At 43.4% G+C, this 18,608-nt stretch overlaps 2 protein-coding genes across 4 annotated transcripts; both read right to left on the reverse strand.

Moving 5' to 3' along the window:
• Window positions 1-1,334: 1,334 nt before the first annotated feature.
• On the reverse strand, window positions 1,335-3,712 carry lpar6a (lysophosphatidic acid receptor 6a). Its single transcript, XM_027012029.2, has one exon. It carries the CDS (start codon window positions 2,953-2,955, stop codon window positions 1,834-1,836), a length of 1,122 nt encoding a protein of 373 aa, XP_026867830.2. The 5' UTR covers window positions 2,956-3,712; the 3' UTR covers window positions 1,335-1,833.
• A 3,966-nt stretch (window positions 3,713-7,678) lies between these two features.
• rcbtb2 (regulator of chromosome condensation (RCC1) and BTB (POZ) domain containing protein 2) lies at window positions 7,679-17,118 on the reverse strand. 3 transcript variants are annotated; one of them, XM_027012017.2, is made up of 12 exons: window positions 16,746-17,118; window positions 14,474-14,616; window positions 13,708-13,858; window positions 13,029-13,195; window positions 12,753-12,911; window positions 12,494-12,601; window positions 12,014-12,156; window positions 11,306-11,496; window positions 11,043-11,169; window positions 10,203-10,342; window positions 9,538-9,668; window positions 7,679-9,363 (listed from the first exon to the last, which is right to left on the reverse strand). In XM_027012017.2, the coding sequence occupies exons 2-12, from the start codon at window positions 14,597-14,599 to the stop codon at window positions 9,223-9,225; spliced, it is 1,584 nt and encodes a 527-aa protein (XP_026867818.2). In that variant the 5' UTR covers window positions 14,600-14,616; window positions 16,746-17,118; the 3' UTR covers window positions 7,679-9,222. The 3 variants fall into 3 exon arrangements, with proteins under 3 accessions (XP_026867818.2, XP_035390091.1, XP_035390092.1); XM_035534198.1 differs by having other exon boundaries at window positions 11,306-11,526; XM_035534199.1 differs by lacking the exon at window positions 14,474-14,616 and having other exon boundaries at window positions 11,306-11,526.
• Between the last annotated feature and the right edge of the window lie 1,490 nt (window positions 17,119-18,608).

The raw sequence follows: 18,608 nt of genomic DNA on the forward strand, positions 1-18,608 counted from the left end.
AGATCAGCGAACAGCTCTGATTGGGTAACTGATCATGTGACATGTTTAATTCTGAACTTGCAGTGTGCAACTCCATGCTGCAACTCTGCCTGTATTTCCTGTCAACCGACTACCACGTCAAGTGGCAGAGAGCTGACTCCTGTAGTCTTGGTTCCCGTGACCCCAGTGCACCGTCCCAGCTGCACACAGTCAGTGTGTAGTACAACCCCCAATGAGGGCCAAAGTAAAGAAACATCACTACAGAGTAAAGATGTCCCAGCCAGAGCGTGTTTTGTATTAACAGGGTGTGGCCAGAACACACATGGTGTTCTTTGACAGGCATGATGCCCTAAAAGTTCAGAGGTCACCTTCATGTTCAGACTAGCTCTGTCTGTTTGCAGTCCTCCACAGCCCTAAACTCTGGACTCACATGGCATCTAAAGGCTGTTCCTTAGGTACTGAGACTGAGTTAAGAGTGCAAAAACATCTGAAGAAACCTAAACTCTCGACTGGTTTAACTGAGTTAGTGAGATCCTAACAAAGCTCTTCCAGACTGCTTGAATTTATTTAATTTCCCTAATAATAGTTCCCACATTGCCTATACCTATCTGAGCTTTAAGGAAAAAGAAACAGAACCTGGCAAAGACAAAGAGTCCAAACGGCTCCCAGCTTTGCTCGACTCTGGTCGTACCCTGACTGTTATCTCCAGAAATGCAGCTGTAGGAGACAAATAAGACCATTAGAACCTTGGAGAAAAGGACATGCTGGAGTTGCTTTAAAATGATGATGTTTTTGGCAAAAGGCCCATATCCGATTATAATCCCTATATAGTCTTATTATAATCCCTGTATAGTCTGATTATAATCCCTGTATAGTCTGATTATAATCCCTGTATAGTCTTCTGTACAGTTTATACAGCCACCTTTTCTGCTCTTGTATTATGTATAATGTATTATTCTGCTGTTAGAGAACTGAACATTTGCCATTGTCATTGGTTCATTACTGTGACTAAATTAAACATCACGTTTGCCTTGTATAGGTTTTTTTTATAAGTGCTGCTTTTTTTTTTGCTTTTTTTTTTTGCAAATCTCAAGCTTCTTTCCAGGTTGTAGAACAGATGTTTTGATAATTTTGTTGGCTAAAACCCTCTTCATCGAAGAGATATAAAACTAAACAAGATATAAAACTAAAATATGTCAAAGGAGGAAAACTGTGCTTTCTGTTTCACAATATATGTACTATTTATATATACTTACACTTCCTGACCAGGAAGTGGAATATTAATCAGCCTAACTGTCAGTAACAAAAGCAACACTTTAATACTGCATGTTTTTAAAACTTTATTTTAACGTGGTTTTGTAACAGTGCATAATGAAAGGTCAGGTCAGTGTCACTCCAACACCATAACACTAATAAAAAAGTGCCAATAAAAGTGATATTGGCAAAATGTTTTTTATGCATTCAGTAACCAATGTACAAATGTGAAGACACAAACTATTTATACTGTAAGTAAATCAGTTTTATAGGTTATGCTTTTAAATAATCACAGTCCATGTGTGTGGAAGGAGAGACATTTTCTCAACACCTAAATACTTTATTGCTAGCGAGGTGTTTAGAGATAATTCATTATTGCGGAGAAACAAGCCATTTGTACTGGTCTTGAGCACATGTTGTAACAATACCAGTCAAAGGTTCATGAGTCAGCCCCAATCAAAGACCTCTGGCCCTTAGTCCATATATGTTACACTACAGGTCCTACATGCACTCTTCTAAACACTGTATCAGTAATTTGAAACATCCTTACTTGAAATATTCTATTTCTTATCAGGTCATTGCATCCACGTGCAGGATGCCTCAGATGGTGGACTCATTAAAGAAGGTCTTGTTTTTAATGGTCCTCAAACTGAAATTGACACTAGAGCTTGTCTCTGACTGCAAGCCCTGGGAGTAGTTCATGTCACAGGTGTTTTGTACCTGAGACTTTCTCCTGATGGAGTTTTGTATCGTTTCGGAGGTGAAGTAATACACAACTGGATCGAAGCAGCAGTTGGACACAGCTATGCACAAGGCAATTGGGTAGATGGTCCGGACCACGGACTCCGCAGCGCAGCCCGGCAGAGTTTTGGTGCGCACCAGTGAGTAAAAGACCAGGTTGACGTTGTATGGGATGAAACAGAAGCAGAAGATGACCAGGTGCACGATGATCATACGAAGGATCTTGGCCCGGTTCAACTTCCCTCCGCGGCTCACTGTATGCGGTCTCCTCAGGGTCTGGAGAACCATGGCAGAACATACCACGTTGAGGATCAGCGGTAGGAGGAAGCCCACCGTCTCGATGAAGATCACTACCTTGGACAGGTGAGACTTCCACTGCTTGGAGGAAAAGTTTTCAAAGCAGAACGTGGCAGTGTTGTTAGTGCTCTGAGGAGTGGTGGAGTCCAGCAGGAAGCCTGTGGGGACGCTGCCTGACAGCACCAGCACCCACACCGCTACACACATCAGCTTCGCGTTGCGCTTGGTACGCAGTTCTCGTGAACGGAAGGGGTAAACGATGGCCAGGAAGCGGTCCACACTGATGCAAGTGAGGAAGAGCATGCTCCCATACATGTTGGTGTAGAAGAGAGAGACGGACAGCTTGCACAACAAGCCCCCGAACGGCCAGTCCTGTCGCAGAAAATAGAACACACGTAGGGGCAGCGTCAGGACGAACAGCAAGTCTGACACCACCAGGTTCATCATGTAAGTGGTGGTTTCGTTGCGGATTTTAAGTGTACAGGTGAAGATGTACATGGCTACTATGTTCATGATGAGCCCCACCACAAAGACCACACTGAACACGGCACTGTAGAGAGGATACTTAAAACCGTCCGTCTTCTCGCAGTCTCGGCCAAGAGAGCTGGAGCTTCTCCACTGGGAGCCAACGTCCCTGCTCCAGGTGCTGAGGTTAGTACCCCACGGCTCTGTGGGAATGTCCATCTGTGAAGTGTTGTGGTACAGCCCTCCAGGAAGCAGTACCACGCTACTGAGTAGAAGTTACGCAAGAGCTCTCTAGTGAAGAAATTTCCCTTTCCAGAATGAATGGAGAGTAAAACAAACAGGTCATGAAATGTAACGAATGCATTCCTCTAATGAGTTTGTCATGAGCCCCACGTGCTCCCAGGAAGATGGAGGTCTCCTTCACGCATCTGCTTCTAGAGCAACGAGGACTCTAACATTCCCTCTCTGCATTCTTCAGCCAGGCTGCCGGGGTAAGCGTAGCGGGAACGCGAGGACAGGCAGACGGGCTGCCCCCTCCCTCTTACGCAGACTCTGCTCAGGAGCCCCAAGGTAAGCAGAACTCAGCCACAGCTCAGAGGATCCAGCTCTGATCAGTCCTTTAGTGGTACAAAGTTCACATGCTACTGTGGTCTGCTCAATTAAAATCCATATGAAGCATATCCACTGAAGAAAAATCTTCACACTTAAGAGCCTGAAAAAATTTAAGATCTTTAAAATTCACCTGGAACTGTGCAGTTGTCGTTACTCTCCAGTGGCTTGTGAAATATTCCAACAGCGTCTTCTGGAATCTCACAGCTGGGCATGTTTGCACTCATAACACCTGTGGAGTCCAGCACGCTGTGGAGTACACTGTGGCTGCAGTGTGACTTACCTCAGCTCAACTCCAGAAGTGAGTGTCAATGTGAGCTTCGTGCTTCTCTTCAGCACCTACTTCCTGCCCCTCCCTGCTCTCTCTCACACACACACACACGCACACACACGCTCACACACACACGCTCACACACACTCACAGTCTGTTTATGTCTCATAGACTCTGAAACAGCCTGAGGGACATTCTCTGACTCTTATGTTGAAAGCTTGCAGGGGGGGATGGGGAAGAGAGGTATGTATGAGGCACGTGTGTGTGTGCAGCAGGGAGCGGTATGTGTGAGGTGGGGAGGGATGTGTGTTTGGGAGGGTCATTAGGTGGAGCAATATCACATCAAGCGTGTTTGAATTTTGTCATGGGCCCGCCCACTTTCCTGAGAGACCTCCCCTCTCGGTCTTTGGAACAGAATTGAAAGGCAAAGAGGTGAAACGTGGAAATGTCCACAGAGACATAACTGCTTTAATTCTGGTGGAGATGAGGTTGAAAAAAGCTGTTTGGAAGTGAAGTTGTGCTCAGACTCAGGTGTGAATCGAGCTGGAGGCACAGACTGTGGCGGTCTGCACCCCTCTGTCCTACAACGAGCCACTGACCTGCTCTGGAGTCAACTGGGCTGAATTGCAACTTGGCTTTTAATGGTCCGGTGGAAAAGACAAAGGCCAAGTGGGATACAAAACAAAAGGTGTTTATTGGCTCCCAGTGCTCCAGTACAAAAGAAAAACCATATCCAACCAAAAACAAACAAAAATATTCAAAAAGGAAAATTTAAGATTTACTAGTATTTACAAGTTCAGAAATCCAGAAATCATAAAATCTCCCATATCAATCAACTTCAAAAACACCACTCTCTTGAATTAGAAGCTTATATAGAGAAAATGGGATGTTAGGTGACATCACTTCCTGTCTTTGGTCAGGAAAATTCCCCATAAAAGTCCCCTTCAACAAAGGCTACAGTTTCTTTTCTCTCCAAAACAATAAAAAGCAATAAACAATAAAAGCCTCTGCACAAAAATAATCACAGATAAGTTCATTTGTCTCTTAACCTCTTTTAGTTTTACCTACTTAGTTAAAATATACAAACATTTCTAGCTTTAAACTTAAGCTCTAGTCACATATTATAAGAACAATACTTAATCTCAAATATTTACAGTAAGTTTCTTTTCCCCTGTAGGTCCTCACTAAATAATATTTTTCAGGATTCAAGATTCAGGATTTAGCCAGGGCAGCGTTTCAAGGTTCAGGATTCAGCCAGTTGTCTATAAACTGGTTGTCTTTCTATCTCGTTATCACATTTACACAACATATTTAGATGTATTGGCTGCATTGTGATTGACACTGGCAGTGTTCACTCAACACAGCTCGCATATTTAATTTCTTTCACTAAGTCCACCTCTTTAGTTCTTAGAAAGGATTTCTTTGCTTGTTGCTAATTTCTTTGCTAATTCCATATGCACTAATTGTTTAGGATAAAACTAAACTAAATAACCAAATAATTCAACTAAACTACTAACACAAACTTGTTCCATCACCCTAACCTGTGAAATCATGGCATTGCTGTAAATATAAGCACACATCTATATCCTACATAACTGAACACAACTTGAACAATTGAGGGTTACAAGTTGAGTAATGGTGTCTGGTGAGCTGGGAGTCTGTACACACAGCCAGCGGGTTAACGCTTGTTCATGTTCAACAGAACATTGTGGGGATTTTTTTTTTGGGGGGGGACTTTGTGTTTGTTTAACCTACTGTTATCCATTTTCATGCAAAAACCCTAATCACCTGTTGTAACACTAACCATTAAAAAATCACTTTTAAATCGGGTTGTGTCATGGGGCTCAGTAAAATGACTGCCTGTATTCTGGGCATTGTGCTCTTCAGATTGGACCTGCACCCAACAAGTATGACAAGCAAAGCCAGAACCCTCTATAAATGCGCGCGCACACACACACACACACACACACACACACACACACACACACACACACACACACACGCACACGCACGCACGCACGCACGCACGCACGCACGCACACGCGCACACACACACACACACACACGCACACAAACGTCAGCACCATGTGTTGCAGCCTGCCTCTGCAGCAGTGTGTGAGTCACACCCTGAACACTGTCAGGTAGTCCCAGCACGCTGAGGGCTGCATGAGTTCAATCTCTGCTGCTGCCATAATGACTACTGTGAGGGGAGCTGAGGTCAGCTTCTTGCTCTGTCTTGTTCTAGGTTCTCACTCTCAGCACAGATTATGTTACTGAACCAGGATCAGTTCATAGCACAGGCTGTGTTACTGAACCAAGATCCTCTCCTCTCCTCTCTTTCCTCAAAGCTTTATGAAAAAAAGTCACACTCAGATGGGGCTTGATGTCAGCACCACTGTGTGTAAGCAGTGTGATGTACAACTGAGCTCATTAAAGCAGATAACTGATATGGCACTGATGTAATGATGTAACGTGATGTAATGAACACATAAATGTTAAGCAAACCTGAGCCAAGAGTTCTCAGACTAAACCATTTCCAAAGAATCTTGGTTTGATTCTTCTTAAGCCTGATGAATTTCAAACTGAGAGTTGTAGTGCTTTTGTGAATTTTAACTAAAGAGGGTGTGGATCGCGCCTCTGAATAAATGTCTACATAATGCAATTTATTAAATTCAAGGTGTTTGAAATAAAATATCTGATATGGTAAAAAGACAAGAGACAAAAGCTCATTAAAACTGGTAACAGAAAAAGGCAAGGCTGTGTTTGGTATGTTGGTATGGAGTTCCATCCAAGATAAACTGGAGGAAACATAACAGCAGAAATCTCTGTGGTCATAACTGTAGTTCAGACTGTTCTTCAAAGGAAATTAAGGCCCAGTTTGGATTACAGCATCTTTCTTTGACTGTTAGAGGAACTCAGGGAATATCAGGCCTAGCTTCTGTCAAACAGTTAATCACAATCAACTCAATCAGAGACATTTACAGCATTTAGCTGATGCTTTTATCCAAAGCAACTTACAATTATGACTGAGTACAATTTGAGTAATTGACAGTTAAGGGCCTTGCTCAGGGGCCCAACCCTAATCTGGCAGTCGGAGGGCTTGAACCACCAACCTTCCAATTACAAGTCAAGCACCTTCACCATTGAGCTACCACTGCCCACTGACTTCAATACAGATGGACTGAACACAAGTCTACGTACAGAGTAAGCATAACTCAATTGTATAAAACTGTATAGCCCAGTTTATTAATATAAAATTTACTTTGGTGGTGTTTCTTTGACACTTCAGTTGTTTAGACTAAAATGATTCCCCCATTCTACACAAACAGACGAGATGCATCTTGGAAACATCAAACTTGCATTTGAAACAGCTCTGCGAGGAAAGAAACTCGCATGAGCCTTTTAATAGCATAAAAGTTAAAACTATATGACAAATCACCCCTTATCACTGTACATCTTGCAGTATCTGTGTACCAGGCGTCTCTGCACTACAAGCCCTTTGCCGCCGAAGAACAGGTATTCCACCTTCCCAAACTCACACACTTAACTCCACGGTCATCATTACTCTCCTGCTCACACTGGGAAGCACATCTCCAATCTTAATCGGTCTGGCCTAACATAATGAAGGTTAATGCCTGCAACAGGACTGCACTATTCAGAGTGGGCATCCCACTGCTGCCATGGAGACAGCCTAGGACAGTCTGAATGTGGAGAGGCAGAGTGATGGGGTCTTGTCTTAGAAAACCTCCTGACCTTGATGCTTCCTAAGAAACAGCTGCACCTGAACTAGGACGCACACCTTTTAAAAATTGTTTATTAGATGGATGATGAATAAAAACACACAATTTCCCAGTAAAGATCAAAAGGTAATTCAGCAGCCATCCAATGATTCCTTCAGAATCTCACGAGCAGCTATTCCAATGAAACATTGCCCCCTAGAGGCATGAACAAGCTCAGCACTCTCAGCTCATGTACCACAAACGGCACAGAATCTGAACCCACCAACGTATTACAAATGGTTAGTTCCCCAACGTCTTCATCAAAATACGGTCAATACAATAATAAAGGTTTTGTGAAATTTTTAATACCATTTATATGAAGTACAAGATAGCAAACAAAAACTAACAGTGACCACGACAGCCAAAAAAAAAACAACCTTTATTTTAACAATAACCTTTGTTTTAACATGGAGAACAACAAACATCTTTTTGCCCTCAGAACAACTGAATCTCAGGAGAAGTTCAGGTAGAAATGGAGTGGAGGATCTCGCTGCCGTCAACTTGTCGTAACGTTCCCAGCTGAAGGAAATTATACAAGCACACTCTCCCCAAAAGTGAACTGTAAACAAGACAAGGCAGACCAGGCCAAACACACACCTAGTAACTTCCAACATGAAGGAACTCCACAGTTAAACGGCTAAGTTCAGTCAGGCTCACAGAGTGAGTTTCAGGATGCAGGTTTAAAAACATTAGTAAATCGTTTTATTGCAGTCTTGGCATTAATAGGCAGACATAAATATTCAAAAGACTATGAAAACTGTCTTCCTGAAATCTAGTGTATAGAGTGGGGAGAAAAGCGATCAGTTTCTTACACAGAGGCTTAATTCTCATTACCATTCTGTGTAAACACTTCACAGAACCATATCCAACTCTGATGTAAAACATTACAATAAGACAATAGGCTTAAATGTTGACCTTTCCTGGCATTATACACCAACAAACTGTGCCAAACAAAGTAGAACATGTTTCTTTCAGCATCATGGTATGAGAGCAGCATGGACAATAGCAGCAGATATGCAAATATAAACTATGCAAAAGTAAAAACACCAACATAACAGAAGTGTCTTTTATTGTTGAGTAAATCTTTACATGAACTCTCCAGTAGTAAACGGTTGACCGTGCAGCAGTTTCTAGTTAAATGCTTTTTTCTACTTTTCACACCATGAATGTGATGGAAACGCTAGTACAAGAGGAAGATATTAAACACTTAGTCACCCCTGAAAACCAGCAGATCAGAAGCAATGACTAAACAAAAATCAGATAATGAATCTGAAAGAAACCCCAACATATAGAAAAAGTTATTTTTCCCATTGTTATTGAACGTCTGTTATTTAAAAGGTGATCCAGAAACATAAAAGTGTGTGCTGAAGTCAACTGCGGTGAGAGCTTGCTATTGGAGCTCATCTGTACGCTCAGCGGTGTGTTTTTGTTACGTTTGTCTAGTGTTGCTGGAAGCATGTGGTTGGATGTGTAGTGACATCTTTTCTGCTGTGTTGTCAGTAGCGATGTGTGAAGATCTACTCCTCTGCACTAAAAGAAACGTGTCACTCCTAAAGCGTCTGCAAAGAGATCTGTTGCAGATCAGACACTGTTAGGTCCATAAGTCCCAGATTCTAAGCCCAGGTCCAAGTCCTTTACGAGTGATTAATGGACTTCCAGCAGAGGCTTACATAAGTGGTCCTGGTGTCATCCTGGACGCGCAGCCTCACAGCACAGTGCACAGCGACCCGTGCAGGGGTTTTCCGTGAGTCTCACCTTTGTGAGAAGAATGGGCAAACACGGTCCGGGGTTCTTCTCCAGCTTCCCGTGAAATCCGTCCTGCTCCGGTTAGTTTTTGAAGGCCCCATACCGACTGGCTTTGCTAATGAAATTCTTCAACAGGTCGTGGTCCATGTCAGCAAAGGCCTGGGTTTGTGTGACAGCAGTCAGGTGGTTGACACAGAATTTGAAGCAGAACTCTTCCAGGTCCTGCCAAAGAACAACATACAGCTGTGATTCCTACTCCTCTGACGTTCTCACTGGATCTAAAAGTTACAAAGTCACTGTTATCAGGCGGACTAGAAACAAAGGAGAACACAGTTTATATTGTATTACTGGCTGACGATGTGTGTGTGACGCAGGTGTATGGGCGTGTGCGCTTACCCGTGCCTCATACTTGACAGCAGCAGACAGCAGTGTGATTGCATTGTCTTCTGAAATGCCCCTTTTAATGGTTTCTTGGCACAGCCTCTTCAGACGTGTCTCTCTGTAGTAAGTAGCAAGATCCAGAAGCCCTTTAGATCAGAGTGGAGACACATTGGACTATCAGAACCTTAAACAAACACCTCTAATCAAATGGACATGAATGAAATGACAATAGGGTTCCCACTCCAAGTCAATCTGCCTGACTTTGTTAAATGGGCACAGAAAAATTAGGTAACCATAGCAACCACTCATCACACAGAAAACAAACGGCAACTAAACTTTTCTGATAATACAAACTGAATTCCCAGATATTCCATGACTTGGCCTAAAAAAAAAAAAAAAAAATCAAATTCCATATCTGGAATATACTTTTTAAAATTCCATGATATTCCAGAAATTCCAGGACCCGTGGAACCCGGTTAGGAAGATGGTAAGCACCATTTGTCCAGGCTAGTGGACACAGGCTAGGACAGAGGCCTTCACTATCTGCGATGATCAGAGCGGGATTTTGTAAATAAGATCATGTCTTGACAAACTGCTGTATACGACACACAGAATCATAATAGTGTATAAAGGAAACCTGGCACAGAAATGGTTAATGACATTTTACAAGACGGGGTTACCGACGGCATCCTCGGGGTGCAGGCTGATGGTGTCGGTGTAGAGGTACTCCAGAAACGCCCGGTACACCAGGTACGAGAACTGACTGACCTCTATAGCTGTCTCATCAGTCTCGTTTAATAGAGCTCGGAAATGCTCGCACCTTTTAATAGAGAAAGAACCAAAACCTACATGAAAAATCTCTCATAGGAAAAAGACAGCCTTGATCAACTCTCCAGCACATATGAACATACATTTAATAGTCACACAAAAGACCCAACAAGTTAATGGAACCAGAAGTCAATCGATCCTGTTAGATGATCAGAAACGCTCACAGGAAAAAACGTAGTGCTACATTAAAGGAACTAATCAAACGTTTCAGACATTCTTGTCAAAAATATAAAATGCTCAACAACACACAGGACATAAATAAAAGTTGACTCTTTGACAGTTATTTAATCTTAGCAATGAATGGATCAGAAACGTCACTGCTCGTGAGAACTCCGGTATGTGTCCTAGCAGAGTGACAAAGCTCAGATGAGGTGAGGGCAAGTCAAAGCGTTACGCTGGCCAAGACTCCCAGATCCTGCACCGGTGCTGAAACTCTAGGACTTCTCATCTGATACAGGGCTCGTGCTTGTTTTACACTTCCAGGCATCAGCACAACAAACCGTGAACGTCCATTCAGCGTGCAGAGCGTGGTTTGAATCCAGAGTTACTTCCTGAAGCAGGCATCGTCATGTCTGCGGTTAAAGCTCTATTGGCCCAAGACAGACTACTGGTTGTTTTCCTTTTATCTTGATTGTTTAAAGCTTTCAACTACTCAAAAATATCTGAGAGGAGGTGGCAGTTTCTGGACATACCTGATTTTAAGCAGAGCTTTGTGAACATAGATACACTTTCCGTCCACCAGGAACTTTAGGTCTGAGATTTCTGGGCTGTCAAACTCTCTTTTGAGGGACTGGGCCACAGTCAGATAGTCATCTCCATCTAACAAACAATTGATCAGTTTTACATAAATTTCAACAGCACAACAGTGACAAAAAACGAAAGCACAGCACTTCTGGGAAACCGTATTAGTACATGGCACGCGGCTCTAACCGTTTTAGCTAAATCTGCAGCTTACCCACAGTGAGGAGCCTCCAGGTGACGGCAGGAGTGGCAAAGCACGCAAACACGTCATCGGTGCTGGAGAAGTGTGTGACGTGTGGGAGGGTCACGGCCTGCCCACGACAGTGACCCCACATCAGCACCTGTCCACTCTGGGACTTAGCAGCCGACGTGTGGCTGGTGTGACATGCAGCCACCTCCACCATCCTGAAGGCACAAACACGCGTCAACATGCACCTTTCAATACACACACACACACACACACACACACACACACACACACACACACACACACACACACACACACACACACACACACACACACACACACACACACACACACGTCACATGTTCGCATGCATATATGCGCACAGCGAGCACACGTTGAGTTAGCAGCCCGCTGTAACTGACAGTATCTAATTACACGCTACCCCACAAACCGACGTTTTGAAAGCAGTAGTTCAGTGACAACACTGATTCACTCTGACACTCCCCTACACCTGACAGAACTGGTCTGGACAACATTGTGTAGAAATTATCCACTAACAGAGCAGGGAGGAACATATCCTCATTTATGATCTAGTGCTGTCCTGGCCTCCAAACACAATAATCTGAAAAATCTAGACTTCTCAGTTCAGTCATAGATTTCCCTCCCACATTCAGCACTATAACACACAGCCACCTTTCTGTCCATGCTGAGGAGCGTGGGTAATGTTCCTCTCACCGTTCTCTGTCCACGCTGAGGAGTGTGGGTAATGCCTGGTTGCACTTGCTTCCTGTGCCCAGTTGCCCATAAGAGTTTGCCCCCCATGCGTAAACAAAGCCCTCATCCGTCAGTGCCAAGGTGTGGGCATAGCCACAGACCACCTGGAGAGAGCAGGAACGTTCCCATCACTGACTCAGTAAACATGCCTGTTTTCATCCAGAGTGAGTAGAACATGGATCGGTGGGAATTAAACCATCTGTAAATGTGTAGCATTGTACTGGAATACAAGTTATATGTTTTTGGGTAGTAGTGAGATTTGCGCACGTGTGCTATAGCAACTATGTGTAAAAGTGCTCTGGGTAGTAAGGAGATCGTATAATTATATAAAAAATTATAACAATCGCCTTTCTGGAGTAGACCAGTCAGTCAGTTTCTGACCAGTCAGTCGTTCTCATGTGAAACCTGTACCATGGCTTGTGCCCCTGTGTGTTCCCTCACCTGTACTATGTTGACTCCTTGCAATGCTGCGATCCGGCAGGGTGTCTGTTGGTTACTGTTATTGCCCAAACCCAGCTGCCCGTTACAGTTATAACCCCATCCGTACGTCTGCCCACACAGCATACAGTCACAAGCACGAAGAGGAAAAGAAACACACCTTGATGACAAAGCAGGTTAAAAAACGACCCAAGGAACAGAACCATTACTGATTTATATGACCGACAGTGATGTAGTTCATCAATAAGGTTGGGTGTGCCACCTCTCCGTTGTCCAGGACTGCCATGGAGCAGAGCTGGCCACAGGCAATGTTCACCACCACCTTGTTCTGCAGACAACTGCTGACCCTGCGAGGGGTGGGCTGGTTGGCCGTGGACCCGGAGCCCACCTGTCCCGAGTTATTGTAGCCCCACGCGAACACCTGAACACATGCACACCACCAAGAACGACGTCACTGCCAGCGTCATGAAAGACAGGAAAGCACGTGCTAATCACATCAAAGCTCATTCAGTAATCAGTCCATTACTGCTGAACACACCTCTCCCTCGCTGGTGAGCGCGATGGTGTGGTGGGAACCACAGGCAACCTCAGTCACCCTCTTGTTAATTAGGTTGGTGGAGACCAAGGCAGGAGTGAGCCCATGGTTGGTGGTGCCATTCCCCAGCTGGCTATAACCGTTGTGGCCCCAGGCGTACACCTCACCGTCTACACCAGGGGGAGAGAGTGCACCGTGAGCTTTAGACGAGAGTCGTGTGCTAGGACTCTGCAGGACAGAACGAACCTAACATTTGCTTTTCAGGCCTGAGAGTGCACCATGACCTTTAGACGAGAGTCGTGTGCTAGGACTCTGCAGGACAGAACGAACCTAACATTTGCTTTTCAGGCCTAAAGAGTTGCTGTAGTAACATTATTTCAGCCAAAGAAAACCAGAAAAAAGGCACAGAGGGACAAAGGAGTGGAGCCTGTATTCATCACACTGACTCTACATTTACATTTACAGCATTTAGCAGACACTCTGATCCAGAGCCACTTACTAAAGTGCTTTGTCATTTACTTTTCCTGGCAACATGAGTGATATGAAATTAGACAGAAAATTCTGCAGAGAATATAAACGCTAGAAAATCCAGAAATCCAGTAATATCAATATGACGGTAAAAGATCCAAATCTTTAAACTCATGGGAGGTTGATTTAATTACTCAATAAGCACGTCACTGACCTGCAGTTGCAATGACCACATGTGGTCCAGTGCCACAGCTCAGAGACACAATCTTTTTCCCACAAAGAATGTCTATCCGCCTGGACTCAATGGTGCTCTGCATGTCCCCCAGTCCCAAGCAACCCGTGCAGTTTGTTCCCAGAGCAAACACCTGCGAAAATACCCAAAGGAAAGACTGGATTAAACACCTGCAAACACACTCCGAGGAAAAGCTGGACCAACACCTGTGAATACTCAGAGAGAAACGGCTGGGTTAAACACCTGTGATCAGACCCAGAAGGCCTGGAATTATACTGTCCAGTACATCTGGGTGAATGCCGATTCAACACCTTAATACCACAAAGAAATCCGGCAACCAAAATAAGTACTTTGGGATTATTTTGAGGCTCAGTTTGGTAAGAATACAGCACTATTTGCTATTGTTATATCTAAAAGCATGTTCAAACCAACGGCCAGACTGGCTCTACAGACACATTCTAATGTTCTCCACATGGTGTAAACACGTGTGGGTTAGCTTTGCAGGCATGTGTGTATATATATAGTGTACCTGTATCTGCTTACCATACAACCAATGTGTGCGCGTTTGTATGTGCCTGCTGAAGGAAAACTCCCTCCTTCCACATCCTAACTGTACACTCACTGGAAACAAAATGTTTCACTAAACAAAATGTGATCTAGTAAACTAACATTATAGATTCTCCACTGGACTATATTTAGAAGAGGCTGTGTTGCGCAGTAACAGTGCGATTAAATGGTCACGTCCCACCTCATCAGTGACAGTAACGTAGAGTGCTTCGTTAGCAGCAGTGCCAAACACACAGGCCTGCCGAACGAGCCGGAGCTCCTCAGGGGACAGCAGGGCAAACACAGGCCACTTTCCCACGTCCAGCATGCTGTGTTTTCTTTCTCCTAATCAGAAACAGGATACAGCAGAACTGGAAAACACAGCACTTGCTCACACATCACTGTTTCAGTACTAGTACTGATGCATTATAATACAGCACATTTTCATAACACTATATTACAAGACCCCCAAGGATTACAAGATGCTTCCCTAAAAACAAACTGGCTTTCAACTGCAATATGTAATAATTCTAACATGAAAACGGAACATTATGGGAAATCTCTTACGAGTTAAATACTTTCTAATAAAATGGCTAAGAAAACACACGTGGAAGCAAAATGAACTGGACAGTGTAGTTCTTAATACCCATCACTGCACACCTACGACTGCACAGCCACTTCCAGCTCCACCATCATTGTCAAGTTTGCTGACGACACCGTCGTCATGGGCCTGATCTCAGACAACGATGAGAGGGCCTACCTGGAGGAGATTAAACACCTGGAAAACTGGTGCCAGGAAAATAATCTTCTCCTAAACGTCAGTTAGACAAAAGGTCCTGATCGTGGATAGAAGCAAGAAGCAGGAGTGGCACTACCAACCAGTGAGGATCAGAGAGAGTAGATAGTTTCCAAGTACTTTGGTGTTCACATCTCGCAGGACCTGTCCTGGTCCCGCCATACCAACTCCCTGGCAAAGAAGACTCGTCAGCGTCTTTACCACCTGAGACACCTAAGAGACTTCAGACTGCCCTCCAAGGTACTGCGGAACTTCTACACCTGCACTATCGAGAGCATCCTCACGGGGAACATCACAGTCTGGTTTGGGAATAGCACCAAGCAGGACAGACAAGCACTCCAAAGGGTAGTGCGTTCAGCAGAGCGCATCACTCACACGCAACTTCCTGACCTACAGACCATCTACCACAAGCGGTGCCAGACCAAGGCCAGGAGGATTGTGAAGGACTACACCCATCCCAAAAATAGGCTCTTCTCTCTGTTGAGGTCAGGGAAGCGCTTTCACTCCCTGATGACCAAGACAGAGAGACTGAAGAGGAGCTTCTTCCCACAGGCCATTCGGGCCCTGAATCAGGCGAACTGATAAACTGTGGGGACCACCACCATGTAACATAACTGTGTGTGTATGTATGTATGTATATATATATATATATATATATATATATATATATATATATATATATATATATATATATATATATATATTCAATTACCACCATGTAACATAAAAACTGTAAATATGTCTTTTTACAAAATGGATCTGTACATTCTGTACATTGTGTACATATATATATACACAACCATATACATTGTACATTGTGTATCTAAAGATAATATACATATATTGTACATACATTGTTAATATATTTTTGTACATATATAGAATATATATTCCTCTATGCACCCCTGTTTTCTTTTTCCTCAGTTTGGACAGAGCGCTCTCAACCATTTCACTGCGAGTTATACTGTGTACGACTATGTATGTGACAAATAAACCAAACTTGAAACTTTAACTTGATCTGTAAGTAAATCATCTGATATCTTAGAGAACTATAAGCAGTTGTGCTATAAAAGACAGTGGGAGACTGTAGTGGGAATCCTGACCTGAACTGGCCAGGGAGATACGGGCTGATCTGCGCAGGGAAGAGAGAAACTGACGCTTGAGTGAACATACTGATGTGATTTACTGTTAAACTACGACAACCACAAAACATGTCAACAGCATAACAAGAGACAAGCGGGCTAGGTTTGCAAGCTGTTTGAACAGATTGATTAGTAAAGATTATTGGGCTTCATTCTTCACGCCACTTATCGATTAGTGAGGATTACTGGTGAACTCAGCACCTGGCGAGAACGTGAGGCGCACGCCTGTTTGCCAGGGTTACTGCCGTACAGAGCTGAGCTGGTACCAGCTAGCTAAAATAGGATAAGATAAACTAGGCTAGGCTAGGCTAAGATAGCAGGCTACATTAGATAGTGGCATCTTTAAGTCGATAAACGTAATCTAGCCATCTGGGTTAATTAAGATTAGGATGCACGCAGCTCGCAGTCAAGAGTCAAAATTAAGTTAGTAGATAAAGTCTTTAGCTAATCAGCTAGGTTTAGTTAGGTTAGCTAGGTTAGCCATGTAAGGATGTGAACTATCTTAGCTACTGACATTCCCAACAGTTCAGCATTACCTTGTTATTATCGTAATGCCTGAGCCTTCACCAGGGGACGGGACAGATACAGGACGGCCCTTCAGCACCTTCGTTTCCGTTCATGTTGCGACAAAAACAAACAAAAACAGGTCCAAAGCCAAAGGTGCTAGCTAGCCTAGCCCAGCTAGCAGAGTAGGGTGTTGGTGCTGTCTGAAGGCCCAGAGTAAAGGGATTATCCCAGCAAGATTCCTACAACTGGGGAGTAAAGGGATCACAGAGCGATCACAGAGTATCCCAGCAAACTGGACCAGCAGAGCAGGCAGGATTCCTACAACTGCAGTACACAAACACTCCGCTTTCGCTGTGTTTACGCTGCTAGTGTTTGCAACTCCCTGACTACTTCTCCCTAACACCACGCCCCCGCAGGAAAGACCACGCCTCAAGATAGACCACGCCTCCATAAGAAAGATAGCGACGTCTACTTTAATTATTTTAATTAACTGTTAATTAATTGTTAACTTGCTGTTGCTTGGGTCCAAACTGCAAATAAGTGGTTTCCTGACTGGGTAAATTGTCTGTGTGATAACATTATAATGAAACTAATAGGCAGGAATCTGTTGGGAAGTTGATATGTGGCTTAATCTACATCAGTAGTTGTATAAGTTGTTTGGAGAAATGGCTCTGCTCAGAAAGCAGATTTGCTACTATTGCCATTTCAACTGGCTTTTCATCCAGGTGTTCTCCTTACTCCACTCCACACTATGTAGTGCCTGAGCAGAGAAAATGGTTCTCCCAAAAGTCTTACTTACCCACGACACCCCTGACGAACCCATCTGCTCCTCTCAGCCATGAAAAATCCATCTCCATGCTGAATTTCACAAACCTTCATGTTATTGAAATAAGATGCTCAAAGTAAACCGGTTAAATGGCATATTGTAGAAGAAGTAAATCTAAAATAAGATTTCGGCTAAATTGAGCTGAATTGGGCGGAAGTACTGTTAGCTCAGTCAGAATCTCCCTCAGCGTATGTCAAAGAGCTTCAACAATAAACAAGACAAACCTAAAAACACAGTAGAAGGGTCTTGGACATATTATGAAGGTCTGTTTTATTGTTGTGGCAGCTTAAGTACTGATAGATTTTGGATCAGCAAATAAATATGTTGCAAAACCACATGAACCACCACTTAAATGAGAAACACCAGTCCTACACTTGCACCCACTGGCTACTTTGTTAGCTGTTACAGGCACATGTTACAGGCGCACAGGTACAGACCATAGCCCACCTGTTGGCATGTGTAGTTCATGGGCCCCTCCACCTCTCCACCTCTCCAGTCTGTTCACCCAGTCTTTTTCTAATCTGCCAAGGTGTCAGACTGTACAACTACAAGGGGTTTCCATTAAATAACCGCTAAAGATAAAGTGGGTTGTGAATAGGAAATTCTAAATATATGTAGCACTGAAATTAAACAGGAGTGCATTAATTTGAATAATATTTAAATACCTAGTAAAGATAATTGAATTAGATAATCAGCAAATGATTTTAATTCAAATTGTAGTCTTATCCATCAGAATACATATTCATAAAATACAAATGATTATATTCACCCAATAATGTAATCTATCTTGTAATGAGATATTTGTTATAAATAGCAGGTTTTTTTCTATATTTTTCACACACCAAAAACTGAGGTCCATATATAAGTGTGTGTGTTATGTGTATTTATATTGATGGTGATAAGTTCTAATACAACACAGCAACCCAAAACCACACTTGTATTTGAGCCAGGCCTCCTTACATGCAGCTCAGGTCCATGACTGGAGGCAGAGAAGCATGACGTACTGATTAGCCTGTGATTCCTCTAGCTGTCTGAGCCAAACATTCTTAAGCAAGTCTGAACACGT

Source organism: Electrophorus electricus, chromosome 15 (genome assembly GCF_013358815.1).
Source record: "Electrophorus electricus isolate fEleEle1 chromosome 15, fEleEle1.pri, whole genome shotgun sequence".
Taxonomy (NCBI): Eukaryota; Metazoa; Chordata; class Actinopteri; order Gymnotiformes; family Gymnotidae; genus Electrophorus; species Electrophorus electricus.